A 21,415-nucleotide genomic window follows, 5' to 3' on the forward strand; every position below is an offset into this window, starting at 1 on the left:
ATCAAGAACAGACTAGGTTACTTTGGCTTATCAATCAGAAACCTCTAGGAAGGGTGGATGAAAGGTTTAGTGTTAAACTGAAGTACGCTCAGTGCAGCAATGTACAGTATATACAGTATATATGCATATCAGATACAGGATTATGACTGGTACAGATAATGTGACTAACACTGTTTTTCTCTTCATGTTACCTGTAAGTGGTCAGATATATTAGGCAGTAAATTAACATTTTGTAAAAATGTGACAAAGAAAAGGGGGACAGGCTTAAGAATTTGATGAGGGGGAATTTGTGATGCTTTGTCACTGGGCCAGAGGATGTCCAAAACTTCAGCTCATGCGGGGTGTTCCTGGTCCTACAGTGGCTAGTATTTATGAAGGGTTGTTTGAGGTAGGAGCAGTGGTGAATTACTGACAGGCTAATGCATGGACATGTCTAGGTCGTGGTGTGGGCAATGAAGACTGGCCCATGTGGTCTAATCCAGATGAGCTACTATAAATTAAATTGTTGAAGTTAACAAAAATATCAGAATTTAAACTGTTCCAGTTTGTTGTGCATAGAGCTACATTGCTGCAGAACAGTCACTGGAGGTAGTGTGATAGTTTGGGCATTGCTCTGCTTGGAAACCTTTGGTTCTGCCATCTGGATGCTAGTTTGACCTGTGTAAAGGTTGGCTACAGACCATGTACATCCTTTCACAGAAAAGTAATTCCCTGATGCCTCTGGCTTTCAGCAGGATATTGCACACCACCGCAAAGTAAAATAATTTATTTGTTAGTGTTTAATTGTAATGTTTTAATTGTAGACTTCACCTCCTAAATCCCAAGATCTCACTCAAATCACATGGGATGTGCTTGTTAAATCAGCGACATCCATCCATTTTTCTGTAATTAATAATTTATATTAATTAGTTGAAAGAAAACAAGGATGAACACACTTTCTAGTTTGTATTTGTCAGTGTCAGTATCAGGAACTTATTTTATGTTTACATTTTTGACACAAAGCAGCTACAGTGGTAGCTTGATTCTGAGATAGTGAATGTTGTATATAGTGTTGTCCATCATCATAAAATAGATTTTTTGTTTAAATTTGATGATGCCTTTTCATTGGATATTTTTACTGTAGCAGAGCAGATTGTCAGTTTCTACTCTGAGTACTGCAGACTCACCTGTGGGTTTTCTATTCAAAGGCAGAAAAAGAGGAATCCTCTTTGACAGTGTAGTAGTTAGACCATCTGTTTGTAATCACTTGTATATCCTTGCATACAAGAATGCATGCTGCAACCTGTCACCACGTGGTCAACAGTACCTGGATGCAAAGTTGTTGGGGAGCACTGGGCCTTGTGGCCCGCTTAGTGTGCCGGCAATTCTTACGCTTGAGCAAATGCTTGTTTTAAACCAAGAACTTTAGTTAAACATTATGATGAAAAATTGGACTGCTCTTTTGTTGAGCTTTAAAAAGGCGTGCTAGTAATTTCTAGGTACAGCTTTGTGTGTCTACTCACACAGGGACACATGTTTATTCATTCATATCTGTCTCTACTCTCACTTTAATAATACTTGCATGCACAGAAGTATCAAAGTGTGAGTATGTGACTCAAAAATCAGTTGAAACCAGGACTAACATTTGGAATCTCCTGGATTAGTTAAAATTTTACATTTTGATTCCCAGTCTGCTGTTTGAAGAAGCTGCTGAATCAGAATCAATAGCAAGTCTGTGCACATCCATGGGCAGAGTGCGGCCCATTTAAATTGAAGGGTGGGCTTCAATTTAATAAAACAGCTGCCCAGTCAGCTCAGTGCAACATTTACAGATAACATATATGATGCAAAGGACCACCTCTGGATTCATTGTGTGGAATTCATCAAGTGCTCCATCTTTGAAGTGTTGCGCTGACCTTCATCCGCTTCTTCTTTCCCAATGTCTGACCAACTGCCTAACTTTATTAACTGTTTATGATTTTATACTGTAGCTGCTGGTAAGTTGGACATGGTTTTTGTTCTTTTTTCTATGTTTGATTTTCTGCAGCGGGTTAGTCCATCAGTGTGATCTCAATAACCTGAGATGGCGCCTCACTTTGCCCTTGTCCGTCATTTTGACTGACAGGGTCAGAAAATTCTGTCATTATCTATATTTACCCATCAAATTTTAAAATGATAATAATGACAGATTGAAACATTTATTTTTCATTCAGTTTGATTAACATTCAACAATGTGAAGAGAGAATCCACACATCAAGCAGATGCATGCATGTAATCAGGAAACAAATTAAATTAAAAATCATGTTTTGTGAAAACACTTGTGTTCGTCCACAATGTGATTAATGTAAGCTATTTGTTATTGTAGGGAATCTGGGCCGTGTAGACTACATCGGTGATTTTGAATTTGACCTCTTCATTCGACCTGACACCTGCAACCCACGCTTCAGAGTCTGGTTCAACTTCACTGTGGAAAACGTCCGGGAGACACAGGTCAGAATCATCTGATCTATTTGTTGTTGCCAGTCTTCACTGTGATTTTTCAATTGCCTTGTTCACCCTTTCACCTCTTTGAGGTGAAACATATGCTGTGCCAAGTATTAGGATTTAAGAAAAATATGTGCATTTTAATTATATCTACACACTTAATAACCAGATTTTTAACATTGATTTTCAAAACTTTAAACAAATGCATATTTTTTATTGATTTAAAGGAACTTTGTTCCCTAAATACACTGTAGCTTATTGAATAATTTTTTTCTCATACACTACTCAGAAAGTACAAAATTATATTTAAGTTGTAGTTTGTAGAATATTGCAAGAAAAAAACTTGCTTTAAAGTAAAGGTCATCTTATGAGCAAACTGTTATTGATAGAAATATTAGTTAATACTACTTCTATCTACTGGTATTACTTTAGTCAGATGTAGCACATTTCTTTTGTCATATCATACCAGATTTTGTGTTTCCACTAGTATAATGTTGTTCAGCAACATAATACTATGTGTCTTTTCAGAAGAGTGGGAAATTGTTTTGTACAGTGTTATACTTTCACTGACCTTATGTGCAGCACTAGCTGTCAAAATATTTTCTGAATGTCCTTTGCCACATCTCACTGGATTTAAAATCTGTTTTCATAACACCACTTGTTTCTCCTCAGAAGTGAAGTAGTCGTCTGTTTTCTGCCTCACTTCTTGTCACAGTTTCTGAACCTCAGTCAGCCACTGGCAAACTCAGAGCATGCGATTGGCTGACAGAGGCAGTCACATGCCTCAGAGATACACTGGGTGGCTTCCAATACTTGAATATTTTTGTTGCAGTACAAGCAGGCTTGACAGTGTTGGTATTTAAGCCTGGGTAACATCTTGTAAGTTTTAAAATAGCAGAAAAGAAAAGAAAACAATAAACAGTCTCAAATTGGTTATTTACACAAAGAGATGTGAAATTATCAAAATGGAACAAAAGCTAGATTTACTAAAACGAATAAAAAAAATGAAGTGACAGATGAACAGGAAAAAGGAAAATGAAAGTGAACGGTTGAGGAAAATTCAGTGTTTTGTTGCTGCTACTGTTCTGTTGAGTGTCCAGCCCTGCCTATCTGAGGCTATCAGGCCTATCAGCCCATCTCCCCGCAGTGCTGTAGTCAGCACTAATCACATTTTATGGCACTGAGATGAATGGGAGGCCTCAGCTCAGTGCCGAATTGATCCCAGGCCAGATAGACCAGTACCATCAGGCTGACCGACAGGATATTTGCAGGCAAAATGACAGAAAAAGTGTAGGTGAGAAACAGAGGCTAACAAGGCTGAGGAATAACAAAAATCATTGGAGATATTTTAAACAATATGTATATGAAAACATAATGTAACATAACATAATGTGAAAACAAATGGAAGCCCCCAAACAACACAAACATGACTTTTAACAAGCTTTTTTATTTGAAGCTGTTTTTTATCTGCCCAATTTCCTTTCTTTAAAAGGTCCTCTGTGATTTTACTCTAACCCTGTAGAAGGTGTTGTTGGTAAGTGCTGGCTTTGCAATTGTTCCAAGGTGCGTTTACAAAACGTCTATAGGCACTGTGATTAGATTTTTCAATATCCCTAAATAACTAGAATTCACATGAATCTCCTTTAGTGTAAGCCAGAAAAGAGCATATGAAACAAAAAAGCAGAAAATTAAACAGTCCAAAAATGATAGCATGAATAAATAATCCAACCAAGTGTAGCTACAGTATAAGCAAAAGGCTGTGTTATAAAGATATCAGTGAGTTCCAGGGAAGAACTGGGCTGTTGGAGTGTTTCATCCAGCTAAGCCTTGCTAACTCTCAGCCTGAGCCAAGGGAATGGGGAACAGTAAAAGCCCGTGATATTGGAAGTGAGATGGCCATTTTGAAGGAATGTAAGCTGGTGAAACAGATTTGGTCTGCCTCAATCAGCTTAGCAGCTTTGTGAAAATTGGCTTCACTGTAGCACCGGTTATGATGGGTGGCTGGATGGATAGATGTCTTTTTTCTGTACGTCCTTCTTTTTTGTGTTTATCGAACCACTCACTTACCTCAAAAAGCTAAGACTAATTCTGGTCAAGTTTGTTCCATTGACTAAGACAGACTGACCACTTGACTCTTGGGCATGCCTACATTTAAGTCACAGTTATGCAAAAATAAACCTTATAGACATACATGTTTCATTCAGAGAGATATTTGTACCCCAGCATAAAAAATAGCTGTCATGAAACATTCTGGGTTTGTCTGACATCTTTTGTCCTCGTCGGACCGTCACCTTCAACTTTTAGATATCTGCCTGGTCCAAAATACTTAAATCAAGCTATTAAATTGTCTCCTAAGCATTCAGACACATTCTCAAGGTGAAGCTTTTGACTTACTTCTTTCATTGTGGTATGTTGAAATAGAGACACCTTTAAAAGGAACAGGACTTAAGTTGACATTCTTTGTCTGCATCAGTAAGTGAATGTCTATAGAGTCTGCTGTTTAGTAATGCTGATTATTGATATAAGATGCTAAATGGAGTTTAAAATAACTCCAGGTCCATTTTGTTTGAACCTAATCGTCATGAGGACACCGGTGTCTTCACAGAACCCAGGTATGACATGGAAGTGTTTTGGGGGTGACAGTAAAGGGTTTAAAACTAAGACTAACATCTTCTGATGGTGTTGGGTTAGAAGGTCAGATGTATTTATTGGAGTCTAGAGTGTATCATCTTGGTATGGTCTGGTTGTCTAATAAATCGTTATTACGACTAACGTTCTCAGCACAATACATTAAATTATTTTCAGACATAGTCAAGCTTTATCTAAATACTTTCTCTTTGTAAAGAAAGTCTAGAATCTTTGAGAATCACTTAAACCAGTATTTCACAAATAAGTTAAGTATATTCTTAATTTTTTCCTGTTCAAACGCAAGTAGTGTATGTGTGTGATTTCTTTTTAGAGACATTCTTAATGTAAGTAAGAACTGTTCAAGCATTGATCTGGATATAAGATATCACTGCAGACTTTGTTCTCAACTTTCAGTGTTGTATTGATATAGTAATTTAGAGAAATGTCTATTTTAGTTTAGAATAAATTGAACAATGCTCTTAAAATGGGATCTGTGTAAAAAAAAATTGCATCCAGTACTAATACTAAAAGAATGTTGATCTGACTTCCTTGAACCACTATTTCAGTCTTGCTTTGCCTGGCCCATGCTATGATCAGAAACCAGTTGGTGAATAGACATAATACCCCTCTAAGTAAATTGACATTCCTTTCCATTTTGCTTTAGGGGTGTGCTTGATGTCAGAGTCTGTGAAGGGCATGGCTGTGAGCTATTATCATAGGAGCCTTCGGGGAGCCATTCATAGAAGACGAGCAGTAAAACCTTGCACCGTGTGCCTTCAACTCCTCAAACTGCTGCAGAAGTGATTTGTAAGCCTCACTTACTAAGAGAAGGCACAGTGTAAGGCAGCTACCCTCTATAATGAGAGAAAAGAATGAACCAAAGAAGAATAGGCCAAGTGTTATGTAGAACTCCAAAAGAGTCATCTTTGCTTCACCTTTTTTTGACAATGCTCTCCTAAATGTATGAGTTGATTACTCCACAGAATGTTACAACTATCATGAAAGCATTATAGATCCCCCCGTTGGTGATATCAATCAGTCAATGTTACTTTCCTACAGCTGGTGCTTTCAGTAGTACAGTTTAGGAAATTGCCATAAATTAAACAGTGGTCTGGTTTCGTTCAATAGTGAAGTAAATCTGAAGCAGTGTCATAGAAATCCACTGAAAAACTGTAAATGTGCAGTGACTTACCACAGCCTGGTTGAAGATTTCTGCAATATTATGTCACCTCTGGGAAGGCACCAACCACCTGTACCAATAACTGATGAGTCACATAATTTTTGTCACTCTGTAGAGGGCTTTATATTAACTTTTTTCACTTTAGGTTTGAGTTTTAGTGTCACGTTTGTTTCTTTTTCTCTTTCTGGTGGATTCTTCGACGTTCTGTATGTTCTGGTGAGATATTGTTTCCATTGTATGCCTTCTGTTTTGGCATTTCTTCCAGTCGCGCTATCTGAGTTACCCTTCTTCTCCTGTTCCATTGTTACTGCACGTTAATAACTTCAAGTTTTTATTTTCCCAATTATCTTCTAATTATTCAACATGTTCTTACCCACTGCAGCTCACTTAGGACTAAGTACTTAGAAAAAAAGATCAAATAAATAAAACAAATTACACAAGTAAAAATTACTCTTTCAGAGCCGTTAGTATAATTTGATATGCAGTTGCAGTCAGAAGCAGACATAACAATCACCATGGATTTTATATTAAAGATGAACAAATGTATATTAATTAATCTTACCACTTTTGCAATGCGTTAGTGTTTAGGCTACATTTTGACTCAAGCTTTTCTTTTAGATTTATTTTATAGTTGAGTCTTACTTTTTCTTTTTATAGACAACATGATAAGGTGCTAGTCTTAGCACTAAGGTGTTTATTGTACAAACACCTTAGCATGATATTTGTTTCTGAATTTTGTTGTAGTTTTTCTTTGTCAGTTTTTTAAGTTCTAGTTTTTGTGATTAGATAAATTTTGATGCTGCATCTGCCCTCCTTCCTGTCTGCTTACATTTAAACTCTCCGTTTACCAAACTTTATTAACAAGTCAATTTTTCTGAACTACTTATGAGTTAACTTCTGAGGTGACTACTATTATAATAGCAGAAAAATAAAGGAGAAAATTAAGAGCTAGGACATTTCTGACCAACAGAAATGAAATATTAAGGTCTTTTTTTCCCTCAGATTCATAAAAATACTTTAAATATATTCACTGATCTATATTTCCTGCTTTTACTAGTCAGCAAAATCAACAGTAGATTGATAACCTAACAAGCAGTGTGGAAAAGACTGCCTGTATTGCAATCTAGCAATTTATCTCTTTTAAGGAACATGTTTAATTTCCCTCATTTGTTTCCCACTCATTTAATGTGTACAGGGGTTTACAAGTTTTAATAAACTATTTTTAGAATATATACACGATAACAAAAGGCAACACCAGCTTATTTATAGTTCTGCAGTACAGCAGTATCGATTTTGTACCCTGTAGTTGTGGTTTGCAACACCAATAGCCTTTATAAAAGTAGTCCTTACTTGACCGTACTATTAAATTGGCTGTGGTCAATGTTCTGGTTTGGAAGGCCTGTTTCTGCCATGTCTGTGTGGTTCATCATATCAAACTCCTCTCCTGCTCTCAAGGTGGTGCAGGATTTAGAGTCACATCACCTCGCCCACCTCACGCCTGTCTGCTCCACCTCTGTTCGTCCTATCTCCCTCCTGTGCCCTTTTCATCCCTCTGCCGTCATGTCTGGGTTGTGATGTCCTTCACCCGAGAGTGGAACAAGAAGATAGACAGGTCCCCAGAGAGGACCATTGCCTGAACATAGGCTAATCATTGCTGGCGTTGCGTGGCTACAGATATGGACAGCATACAGCTGGTAGATGGCAGTTGCTTGTGGCAGGATGGCACTGAAATGTCCTCTTGAAGAATTTTTTTGGAAACAGCTTTGGGATTAGACTCCAGGGGACAAACTCACATATGTGCTTGTCAACTGGATTTCTTGTCCTTCTTGCTTTTTTCCCCCCTTAATTTTCTTATTTGCATTTTCTTTTCTGTTCTTTATGCCCTGGCAGCATATGGCTCAAGGTAGATAGGCATGTATCCATTGCATGTTGATGCATTCTTCGTTGGAAGTTAATTTCTAAGCTTCCCCTGTTGACAGACTAAAAATGGAGTGAATTTACTTTGCCAAAGGGATTATTCAACTTCAAACACACATCACATAGGCCCAGAAACTTGACAATTGTAGTTCCACAGCATTGAAGAGAGTAATGCTGTGGAATAAATTGTGGTTTAAAAGTCCAAAACCTGAGATATTTTGTCGGCGAGGTATGGTCTCACAAGTAACCTTGTTCTGTTAAGGCATATTTCTTAATTTTTAAAGCTGATGCTCCCAAGATCAGTTCATAAAGGCCTGAACAAAAGGACAGAATGAATTGTCAAATTGTCCTCCTGATACCGGAATAAATTTTCCCTGGGTTATCGCTGCTGATGCAAGGTTCCTTATCAAAATTCATTGCCTTATTTTTAGTGTGATTTGCTTTAAAAGGAGGGAGCAGAGATTAGGGGCATACTTTGAAATAAAACAGACTTTTTTATAATGCATTCAGATATCCTTTATTCAAACAGCAGACACGTATACTAAGCTTAAAGCGTTCACTTTCTAAAGAGTCAAAAATATAAAGTAAAAACTCTACTGAATACTTATGCCGAATGCTTTAATTTTGTAACCATGAAGTCTATGAAAGCTCTATTTGAAAAAAAGAAACAGACAACCCTCCAAAACAAAATAGGAGAGAATACAGGATAGCAGAAATGATTCCAGGCTTGTTTTTTTTGTTGAAGTTGGGCAAATTTGGGTCCCATTTACCTATATGAACATCAATAATTATTTCTGTTAATTAGTTCAGTTGCAGCTAAAGTGAGCTCATTTCTTACAAGATGAAAGAGCAATAAAGTGATTACATAAAACCACTTGCCAAACGTTTGGTGTTTTAGGTATTTTGGATGGCTAAGGACTTGGAGTACAGAACTTGTGTCTGCATTTAAACGTTAGATTAGTGTTTATTCCTATTCATGTTCACTAAACTTGAAAATATTAATAAAGTTTTTCCACAGTTTTTAATTATCTCCCAAAATAAAATATTCATATGTAAAATATCCATCCATCCATCTTCTTCCGCTTATCCGGGGTCGGGTCGCGGGGGTAGCAGCTTCAGACTTCCCTCTCCCCAGCCACTTCTTCCAGCTCTTCCGGGGGAATCCCGAGGCGTTCTCAGGCCAGCCAAGAGACACAGTCCCTCCAGCGTGTCCTGGGTCTTCCCGGGGGCCTCCTCCCGGTGGGACGTGTCCGGAACACCTCACGAGGGAGGCGTCCAGGAGGCATCCTGACCAGATGCCCGGGCCACCTCAACTGGCTCCTCTCGAGGTGAAGGAGCAGTGGCTCTACTCTGAGTCTCTCCCGGATGACTGAGCTTCTGACCCTATCTCTAAGGGAGAGCCCAGACACCCTACGGAGAAAACCAATTTCGGCCGCTTGTATCCGCGATCTCGTTCTTTCGGTCATGACCCAAAGCTCATGACCATAGATGAGGGTGGGAACGTAGATCGACCGGTAAATCGAGAGCTTGCAGAACGATGTAAAATATCAAGATCTATATTTTGTATTATTTGTTATAATTTATGCAGAAGGTTTGACCGACTTTGAACTACACTGAGTCGTACTCCTCAGTCAATCTGTGTTATATTCACTATGTAATTTTTAAATCACTATTTGCAGAAATGCAGTTTGTTATTCAGCTATGTTGTTTTGTTTTGGTCCAGGTTTGATTTTCATTGAGGCCTTTTCTGTGTGGGATTTGCATGCTTTCCCCATCAATGGGTGAGTTCTCCCTGGGTACTACAGCTTCCTCCAACAATTCTAAACCAAAACCATTTTTTGGTTAACAGACTTCTCTGAATTACCCTTAGCAGTAACAAGATTTCAACATGTATCAGTGTATCAGTTTTTTTCATCGAAGCATAGGGTGCCAGTTTTGAGGAAGAAAAGTGATCAGGAATGAAGGAGAAAGTTATAAGAGAGGAATAGAGGAGGGGGAAAATGCTGAGGTTCCAGCAGGAGGCTTTTTATGGGGACTCTGTAAGGGCCTTGTGGAGCTGCTGTGCATCTGCATGAAATGATCAGCCTGGTGTCAGGACATGGATCATCCTTTTACACCGAGTAATGAATACAGATTGCACACCGGATAGAGAGGCTCTGCAATCTGCTGCACCACAAATGAAACAACTGCCGTTCTAATCAAATAGTCTTTTCATGCCAGCGCAGCCCTCAACTTGGGCTAAATTCAATTCCAGATTCACAGATTTCTGGGTAGGTGGTTGGGGAGGCGCATGAGGCAACAGGGAGTTATAAATGTTGTAATTAGAGTATTGTTTAATGTGTATGTGAGCAGACATGTGGGGCATGTGCACATGTTTCTGTTAAGGGTTCCTAGAGCAGAGGGAGCTTAGGGCGTTAGGGGCATAATGTTGTCGTTAACCACTTGCTTATTTTAGATAGCAGTTAGAGAACTGAGTCCAATCAAAGTAAACACGCACACACTGACACAGACTCCTGAAGAAATGCACACATTTAGTCAATTATGCCAACCGGTGGCTTGGGAGAACACATTTTGTGTATTCTGTATTTAGGGAACAGCGAGGAGCTTTGAAGGAGAGACGCAGCGCCTCTTTGATGGTGCTTTTGTCTTTTGTTTGTGTGGTTTAATAATTTAATCAACCCAAACGTCCTCCTTCTCTCTGTAACTGTCTGTTGGTGGAGGCTAATTACTCGGCAGATTGTTCTCCTGGTGCTAGAAATGAGAGTTTAGATCTAGAGCGGGGACGGGGGGGCGCTGATGGCTGTAATTTAACAGTGTGCTGATGGACCAAGCTGTCTGTTGGATGTTGCTTTATTGTACGGGGATGCTGCTGACAAGTTGCTATTTTAATATACACCCTATGAGGGGAAGGACTGCAAAATAGTCAAACAAATTTTGCCTTGCAGTTTACTCTTTGCCTGTATGATGGGCCATATTGGAGTATTTCTGCTTATATCTAAGGTTATTCAGGGAGACAAAATGACAATAGGTTTAGTCAACAAGTGGGATAAGTCAAAATTAAGGTGAAAAATTTTGCTTTTTATTCTGAATAATTAATATTGAAAAATGGCTGAAATTACTCGTTGAATGTATAAAACATGCTTTGTTTTAATTTAATTTGATTGTGCGCTTAAATAAGTATAAAGAAATGATGAGAGATTAAAGTTTCCAGCTACTGGTGTTACAGTGGCATCTTCAGGAATAAAAAGGATGCCTTTGGTTTTTATAAAGTTTCCCGAATAACAATCTGTCCTGTTTGTTCCAAAATATTAATAAAGCAAACAATATTAGAGTGAACTGTGGATTTCAATCCAGAAATCACATTCTAATATGTGTTATCTTCATCTGCCTCTAATCTGGAATAACATTTAATAATTTTCTCTAATATATGTGCTTCTTTTTGAAATTCAGTTGTAAATAATTGAGCACTTAAATTTCCTGTACAGCCATTGTCAGTCAGCATCAATGACTATCTTATGAGATTTTATTCCTTATCTAAAGTAAAGTCAAAGTCTTGTGACCCATTTGATATGAGTGTTGCTGGTTTAAATCAGTGATCTTGGGATGGAATCAAGTGGGAGATGAGATTGAGATGTACAGCTCGTCTATATGATGTACTGCAGTGATCATATGCAGTTCCATCACAAACATATTTTTATTATACTTTGTAGGGGGATACTGTGAGATTCAGAAATCTGAAACTATATTTTTACAGTTCCTTAGAATTCCAGGGTTTATCTCATCTAACTATCTGTTATGCCTATTTCAATCATAGCACAATTTTGGACTTTCTGGACCTCTCTTACAAGTTTTGACAGTTTTTCGAAGAGTGTCTCATAAAAATGTCAGTAATGCTTGGCTCAGTCAATCTTTTGCTTCGTTCAGACTGTCTTTGAAGTCAAAACTCACATCTGGGAATGACATCACAGCTGTGTTGCAGAAGTCCCAGTTGCAAAGCTGGAAACCAGTAGGACTATATAGTTGTAGCCTGGCTTACTGCTGTTAACAACATTACCCCCCAAAAATACAGCATCTTTTAATTGCATGGACTGAAAAACTTTAAGTGACTTTTATAGATACAAAAGCTAAAGATTTTTTTAACATTTGTCATGTTGTAAGCCCGCATGTGCAGGTCTATGTGTACAAGTGCAAAATTTCATTATACTAATGTCATCAGTCGCTTGGCTGGTGGAGGGTTAGCAATTGTCGCCACATTATGCAAGTTCTATAGAAAATGAATAGAGAGGAAGTGACATCGCCTACTGTACGCCTTCCCCTTTGAGTGCAAATCACTAGTTGGCTGGATGATGTTCATTTTCGGCACTGGCTAACTTGTTGCCAACCTATACAAGGTTAGGTGCATTCTGTATAAGAAAAAAATTACCATAACTGTTGAGCTTGGCACTATGCGTTTTAAGGCTGTAGAGCTGTACACAGTGTTAGAAGGACTAAGCCACCACCAAGGACCATTTTGCAGCAGGATCCCCCAACAATCCCTTATATCCCTTATGTCTGGAGAGTTTACATCAGGTATGGCAGTGTAATATATAGATAGTTGGCTTATATGCCTCTAAGGTCAACTAATCCTACAGTACATTGCACCACTCTAATTGTTTATTATTTAACAATGAAATGTATGTCTTCATTTACTGGTTTATATCAAAAACTAAAAAATCTATTATTATAATAGTTAATCTCTGTACTGATATAAACACGGTTTTGTTTTGTTTTTTACTGTGTGCATGTAGAACCCAAAAAGATAGCAGAGTGATGCTGCAGCATTTTGAAAGAGACACTTTCAGACTGTGCTTTGACCCCACATGGCAAGGTCAGGGCAGTAGGGCTAATTTACTCCATGTGCTGTCAGTAACACTGGGTGGGGATTTAGCTGCAGGTGGCGTGCTGGCACAAAGAGCATGCTGTGAAGAGCGACATTTATAGTCACTCCAGTGGCGAAGATACACACACTTACTCTAATACACACATGCAGTACAGCATGAGATTATGTGCTTGCCTTGCTGCTACAGTAAGAGTGTTTCTCTGTTTTGTTTGTGACTATATGTGAAATGCAGTAGTTCATGCAGAGTTCTACCTCTCAGCTTCATATTGTAGAGATGGTTTCAGCAAGATCATTGTATCTCTGTGTGTGTTTGTGTCCTGTTTGTCATTGGTGCCTGTAGGTGTATATCCCAAAGTCAGATGCCACTAAATAAACCTCTGTGTATTCAAGCTGGTTGTGCAAAGTGTGTGCATCGGAGCCCTTGGGGGATACAACTTCCTGTTATGAGATGACATGGTCACATCTGGTGTGAGTGTTTTATGTCTCAGTGACCAGAAACATCTACATATGGACACACCAGCACAATGATACATATGCAGACATTAAATTAGTTCAGTAGCACATAACCCTCAGTACTGCTTTGATCATGAATCTTTAATAGCACTTAGACAAAACTGCACTAACATTGGGAAGTTTATCATTTAATGCAAGCAAGCAGATTAAATACCAAGAGGTCCAGGCATTCCAGACTTTCATAAACTGAAGTACAATACAGTTTGATTTGCATGACGTCAATAAAATTAGATCTTTTAGGACAACAATGTGATGCTGAGAGTTTTTAAAAGACCCCGGTGCGAAGCTATTTTTGGAAAATGAACAAATTTACTAACTAAATGAAAACCAAAAAGGACCTGACAGAAAAGCAAGGCGTGGGCTGAAACAGCAGAATGTAGTGAGAACTGACTGAAAATAGGAGTCTTAAATACTGGGGAGTAGATTTCTGACAAGATGCAGGTGGGTGATTACAAACCAGCTGGAACAGGAGGCAAACAGACTGAGGAAAAGGGGACAAGGGAATCTGAGGAGGAAATCAACAAAAACCAAAGTGGTGAATGCTAAACATAATCTAAAGGAAATATGCAAATAACATAGAAAAGTGAACTCAGAACTAAATACAAGAAATATAATAAAGAAGCAAGATCAAAGTAGAATATATAAATAATATAAATGGTCAGAATACTACAAAGAATTCCAAAAAACGCGAACAACCATTGATTGTGAAAAAAGTTAAATAAATTGGCTTTATGTTTCAGCCTGATAAATGAAAAGAAAAAGTCCACACTGTGTTTCTGGAATGAGGAGGGTCTGTAGGGGCTTGAAGTTTTTTGCAGAAGTCATTATGGCTCCTAAAATGTTTTTTGTCACATCAAAACCACAATCTTCAAGGTATTGGGACTTTATCTGATACACCAACACACGGTGGCAAATAATTCCTAAATGAAAATAAAATGACAGGAATTTGAAAAAATAAAGAAATATCAACTGTGCATTCATTTGCATCCAGTTGTCCCATGTTAACACAACACATCAGATTTTCTTGAAGTAACAGTAAAATCTGTTACTTCAGGAAACAGATTTTTGGGGAATACATTTTGCTATAGATTCTCAGATAAATTTAGACCATTTTAGCAAATGAGTATGCTTTGATCTAAATTATTCAATTGTTGCACAGGTTGTTGAAGGTCATCATGCTACTAGAGGGTTAAACTCCACCCCAGTCTTTTGTTTCTGTAGTCTATAATAGGTTCTTTGTATTGCCCTAAATTAATATAGATGAATCAACATTCATCTATATTCCCATGAACTCTCACTAGCTTCTCTGTTCCTGCTCAAAAAAGTGTCCCTGCATCATGATGCTGACATCATCATGTCCAAACATGATCATGATGTCGTGCTGAGGGTGAAGCACAGACTTCACACCTAATGTTTTGGATGTAGGTCAAAAAGTTCAGATTTGGTCTTCTCTGAGATGAATAAAGCACTTTTTCTTACATGTTTGATCCATTCCCAACATTACAGACGTTTAACGTTTTCCAATGGGTTCACATTGATATAGACTGTCTGTCGCCCAGGACATGATGATCCTGAGTGTTTGCATTAAAGGCAATTTGACTTATTCTCATTTCACTTCACATCCAAAAGGAATGTATAGTTGTGAACTGTAGAAGTATTTTGAAAGCTACTGGACAAGCTTCAGGCTTATAATCTGTAACCATTCAAATTCACAGAAGTAAACCAATAAAAACAATTGAAGTTTGCAGTTGTAACAGGTTTAAAAGTTTTAGGATCATCAATACTTTTGCAAGAATCTGGACAACAAATGCACAGCTTGGCTCTGCTTCACAGAGGAGTTTTCCTTTCATAGATTTTGAACAAAATAAACTTTGCTGAAATTTTAAACACAACTTTGATTGGGAGGATCACACAGCGATAAAGACACCTCGCTGCTCTGTGCGCTCTGCATGTGTGATATCTGCACCATGGCGGCGGCTCTGCTAGAGAGCGTTGTGTTTGAGAGTAAACAGATGTTGTTTGTCTTTCTGATGCCATGATTTAGCATCTCCAGGGAAGCAGTGGACCTGCGCCTTCCTGTAAGCTCACAAAGGAATCCAAGATGGAAATAGATCAAACCGCCAAGCGCTATTTCACAACAAAAGTGAGACGAGGGCTTCTTTTACACAGCGGTGCTCAGAAACAATATGGTCTTGTGGTTTTATCGCAAAAACACATGAGGTTCAAAGGCTGGTCTTTTCTCTGTGTGGGATGTAATCTGATCATGTTCACACTGAGACTGTACTCTGTTCACATAGTTATGCTTTAGTTTTCTGTCACTGCTGCTAAAGCTTCAAATGAAGAATCTGCAGAAATGATTGCAGATATATCCCTACTTAACTTGAGCTATTTCTTAATGTATTAGTGATTCACTGCTTCAAGAATAATGAACATATTGTCTGAGTTAAATTTTCACGGGCAAAGATCCCCCTCCTAAAACAACAGGGATGCTAGGAATGATGATAGCTGGAGAGGTAGATAGCAAGAAACTCAGTGTTCCTCTCCACTCTAATTGTCCTGTCATCGTTAGCCAACTTAGGACTTTGACAGCCTCTGTGTGCTGTCAAATCCCAAATCCCAAAGGAAGAGCTTGCCTCTGTGGCTAGTGGATCCAGCAAGCACATAGACACCAGTATTTGCGAACGAAAAGCTGGAAATGTCAAGGACCAAGGGAATGAGAGAAGAAATTGAATGGAAGAGAGGATACTGATAAAATAGACAGAGAGGCGTAGAAGTTTGGTTTATAATGAGCAGTTAGATGTGAGGGTTGCTCAATTAATCAGACTGCCATAGCTCAGAGAAAATAGGTAGAATGCTTTTCATGTGACAAATATGTAATTAAGAATGATTTTTATGCAACCCCCACCTCTTTTTCTCAGCACATACACAAACACCTTTGATGGACTATAGGTGGGTGGGAACAAAGCACTGCTTCTCAGTATGTGTGGATTAGTTTTTTTGGTCCAGGGAGTGAACATGTATGAGAGTGAAATGGGATAGATGGCTTTAATAACAGCCCTATCAAAAAAGCACCAGCTCCCATCCCCCATAGAGTGATGGAATCGGATGTTTTCCTTTTGGCATCTTTTTTGGCTCTTTTAGGAGTTGACTCCATATTCTACAGCCAGAACATGTGGATTTTTAAGATTATCATTTATCGCCCACACACAAGATGTTTGTTATGACTTCCCATTTAATCATTGACAGCAGAGATGTTTGATCAGTGACTCCAGAAAGCCTGCCTACAAATTTAGTTTAATCCACTGTAGTTTGGCAAGATTCAGATTTCTTCCCTTTTTATAATTAAAGCTGTAAAAGGGTGTGGATCAAACTTTCAGACTGGATTGATGAGACTGAGCTTTGACACAAAAAATGAGTCTTAAAGCTATGTTGATGATCAAAGGATGCGGCCCTGCTGCAGGAACTCTGGTAAGAACAGAGAAAGTGGAGTGATCCCATCAGTTTAGGTCAAAGTAATTCAGTAAAACAATCTAAAATGTAACCTAGAGGTAATATTTTTCACATTACCAACAATTTTTGTTTCTAAGAATATTAATTTATCCATCTGTTGCCTTCTTGTTACTGAGGTGGCGGCATGTCCAGGAGGAAAACCTAGCCAGGCCTCTCTCCAATGACACTGTCCAGCTTTTTCTGGGGATCCCAAAACATTCTGATGCATAAGACATATATCGTCCCTCCAATTTATTCTGGGCCCATCCTGAAATCTTTTCCCAGTGGGACAGAAACTTTTTATATAGAGAAGTCAGAGCTTTATTCCCCCTGGATGACAGAACTCCCCCTCCAATGTCATTTACCAAGAAAAGTTAGGCAAACCTGTAAGAAGTGGAAAAAAATTTCAATGGATTATATTTTTATTTGGGATGCTTTGGCTATTTTGGCTTTGATTGTATTGTTTGCAACCTTGGAAATAGTTGCTTTATTTATTTAATTTGATCTACTGGCAAGAAAGATCAATAGAATTTTACAGATTATAGTTTATAAGTTAATGTAATCATAATCCTTCAGTTCTCGCTCACTATGATAACTTGCAAAAATACTGTCACCATTTAATGGTGTGAAAAATGGCTTAAAACATTAGAACTGACAAAACACTCAAATGTACAATGTGATTTTAAAAAAATATATATTTAAAGTTTTATCAATAAAATATTGTGTTGATGGACAATGATAGCTCAAAGGATTAAAGATTACATAAGAAATGCCATCCAAACACATGATGCAGGATGTGGAGGATTTAAATAATACCGTAAATACCACTCGGAAGTAATGTTTACTTTATGTGTGACTTTGGACATCTGATCTTGTGGTTCAGTCTTAGGTAAAATATCATCGTATCTTCTTTAGTCGAACTTCTAAATCTTTCTATAGTCTGTTTTTTTCTTTTTATTATTACCATAAGGCCCCTTTAAACCCGCAGAATTTAAAATTATGTTATTTCTAATATGTAATGAGAGCAAGAGGGAGAGAGAGAGAGACAGAGAAAGCTGATGCTCCTGCGGAAACCTCGCTGTCTGTCATCAACCCAACTGCATTAACCTCGGCCTCCATGCCTGCAGGGCCCACCACTTGTATTCCTCTGCAACAAATACAGGTCCTGGCCGAGGGCAGTCTGGCAGCAAGCATAGTTAATGACTTATTTACCGTGTAATGGTCGTATACCACACCACCACAACAATTAATGAAAAAAAATCACATTCACAAACAGCGGGGGGTACCAGGTGGTAGAGGTTATTTTCTCCCTCTAACTTTATCTGAGCACTGCCTTCTGCTCTACCCTGATAAACTCTTGCAGACCTTACCTGGAGACAGACAGGCTGGCAGCTGCGAGGACGTCTACTTTTATAGACTTTGTGAAAAGTAAATGTATTCTTTAGATTGGCTTATTATAGTCAATTCCAACCAAATGTTATGAATCTTTCAGCTTAATATTATCATAGTTTGTTTCTTTTTGCCAGGTTTGACTCTTCTACATTTTCCTGTGTCCCACAGTCATTGTAACTTTGTTGTCATCTGCTGTTGTTCTCCCCAGCTCCTTTTTTGCCTTGTGAATACCATCATTCAAGCAGTGAGATGTTGCAGGCACTTTGTTGCTGACCATGATGCTGAAACTCTCCTGCCTTCCAATTGCCAGTGTTCATTTCATGGTTCATATACCCAGTTCTCCATTTGTCAGGGTGCCATTAGCCCCAACACTTATTTCTTTAACCCCTTCTCATACAAATAACAACAAATCAAATGCACATTTGTTCTCCCTCATAGCCACATCACTCCTTCGACTTTCTGACTTTTAGTTAAGGCAGACAGACATGCTAAAGGGACGTTTCTGTGGTTCTGTTGTCTCATTTGATGAAGCTTTGTTTTTTTTGTTTTTTTTTTAAAGTTTGTGTACTGCCTCCATCTGGTTTTTGATTGAGGCAAGAAACACCTAATTGTTGATGTTTTATCAAAATTAAAGCCCTGACTATATTAAGTATTGAATGTATGGAATTAAACATTTGATCTTTCATGTCTACCCCTAACATCATGTTTTTAAATTGTCTTGTGGCAGCACAGATCCATCAATATCAACTGAGATTCTCCTTATAGTGGTGACTTTGTAGACCGTATGCATACTCTGTTTATATTAAATTAGGATTTTTCCCAGCAGTCGTATTTTTGATGTTATTTAAATTGTATTCATACTAGATTTTTTTAAATAATCAAAATTCAATTCTAATTACAATTTAAAGTAAATTTATTTAATAAAAAATACTCTAAAAATAAACTGTATAGACATTCTTTATATACAGCATACACTGCACACCACCTATTTTCTGTTAACTTTGATGATTCATCTAAAAGTTTGCTGGCCGAACAGCACGGTGTTATGGTGTTCTGCATCCTTTTTATAGGTCTCATGTAACATTCCAGTTTTTATATTGTGCTTGTTGCCTGTGATCTATAATCATTAAAATTAACAGAAATAAACACTTGAAGTTTATCATGCAGTGAATTAATATATGACATTCACTTTTGTAATTGAATTACTGAGATAAGTTAACTTATTGACAATATTCTAATTTGCTCAGGTGCGTCAATATATTTTTCCAATATGTTTCTTTATTGGGGCCTGCGTTACATAGAATTAAAGTATTGAAATGCCTTGCGAAAAATGGCGACGTAAAAAGCGAAAAACGATCAAAATTTCTAACATCCGAAACACAGAGTGTAACTGACACCAACTACCGCTCCGTTAGAGTGTGAAACAGAGTGGATTTTTGACCCCCAAAATAATTTTGAAATCGCCCTCACGTCTACAAATATCGCTCTATTGGTATGGAAGTCGATCATGATATGAATGCCTGCTCCTGTAAAATGTTTTCGAAATTTCTCTGGGGCTAACGGTTTTCTGTCAAAGTGCTTCAGAGAGAAATCATGTGACAAGGTAAACTCAGGCTCCCAGCCATTAATTTTCATCCTTTTCTCAAAAGTTTCAGAGCTCAGCGCACACCATTTCTCTCTCATTGCTGCTATTACTGTGAGAGAGCTAGAGATATGAATCACAGTACTATCAGAGACGGGAAATAGTCCTCTCATACGCTTCAAACGGTTTTCGAATACGTCTCACGGTTTCTGAACGGGAAGGAGTTGTTCGGACTGCTTTTTTCAGAAAAACCGACTGGGTGTCTCACAAAGATATAATTATTTCTCCACTTTCTGTCTCACACACACATGACAGTTGGCAGAGGGCTTAGCTCCCCTTTTGAACTACACTCATGGCTGAAGGTTAGAACTACAGTCATGGAGGAACACTCAGTTACTGCAGAGGAGGACTGCATTGGCAGTTAAGAACTACAATGATGGTGGAATTCTGAGTTACTACAGAAAGGAGGCTGAGCAGAATGTTAGAACTACAGACATGGTGGAATGATTTGTGTATTATATAACTGATTTTGACTTTTACTGAATGGAGCAAGTCAAATTGAGACAACATACTAGTGATGCTCCACATTCTACTGACAGCATTTAGGCTAACATTAACATTTTGGCTAATTTTAGCTTACACACTAATTTTCACATATTGAATGGCATAAGTCCACATTTCTCAGCATGCTTGTGACTCTCCACATGCTGTCAAGTACATTGCAGCTTTCTTTAGCACTGATGCTAATTTTTAGCATCAGAACGCTGGGTTTCAACCGACGGGCACACTTTGGCAGGCCCAATTTAAATTTCTTCAGAAATTTTCTAGTTAAGGCTATTCTATTTGCACTTGGAATGGATTTTAAAAAGCAGTTATCATATCCTTCTTGTATGCTCAAGAATATCTGAATTTATTTCACCTGGTGTAAGCTCCCCACTTAACTAATGTAGTAAGATTATTTTCAGTTTCATCTTTATAGATGACCTTGAATTTTAAACCACTTTATTTTGCTATCAAACTGTCTAGTATGTCAAGCTGGATTTGGTAGCAGTGCTATGTCAGTCGCTAACTGAATGTGTTTTTCAATCTATCTGCTCCCTCGCTCTCCCCCTTTTTGTCCTTCTTCCTCTGTATCTGGACTCCCTCGGTCCCATGTGTTTTTGGGGCAATCTCTGTGTTGTCTTATCTAGCTTCCTGCTTTCCTACCTGGCTGCCCACCTCTCCTGCCAGCATTCCTCTTAGGTCTCAATAAATAACCTTGCACCTATCTGGCCCTCAGCTTTACTGGCTGTTGCAGGAACACATTTGTTAAAATATCACCTGCTGTAGAGGGGAAATTGATACTACTGCATTGTGCTCCAGGCAATAGAGC

General features: G+C 38.2%; 1 protein-coding gene across 1 annotated transcript in view; it reads left to right on the plus strand.

The window, feature by feature from the left end:
- agbl4 (ATP/GTP binding protein like 4) overlaps positions 1–21,415 on the plus strand; it is a 303,108-nt gene that overhangs the window by 19,057 nt on the left and 262,636 nt on the right. The window contains exon 3 of the mRNA XM_023339872.1: positions 2,345–2,469. Within this exon, the coding sequence (XP_023195640.1) occupies positions 2,345–2,469 (125 nt within the window). The remainder of the gene's footprint in view (positions 1–2,344; positions 2,470–21,415) is intronic.

This window comes from Xiphophorus maculatus, chromosome 9, assembly GCF_002775205.1.
Source record: "Xiphophorus maculatus strain JP 163 A chromosome 9, X_maculatus-5.0-male, whole genome shotgun sequence".
Classification (NCBI taxonomy): Eukaryota; Metazoa; Chordata; class Actinopteri; order Cyprinodontiformes; family Poeciliidae; genus Xiphophorus; species Xiphophorus maculatus.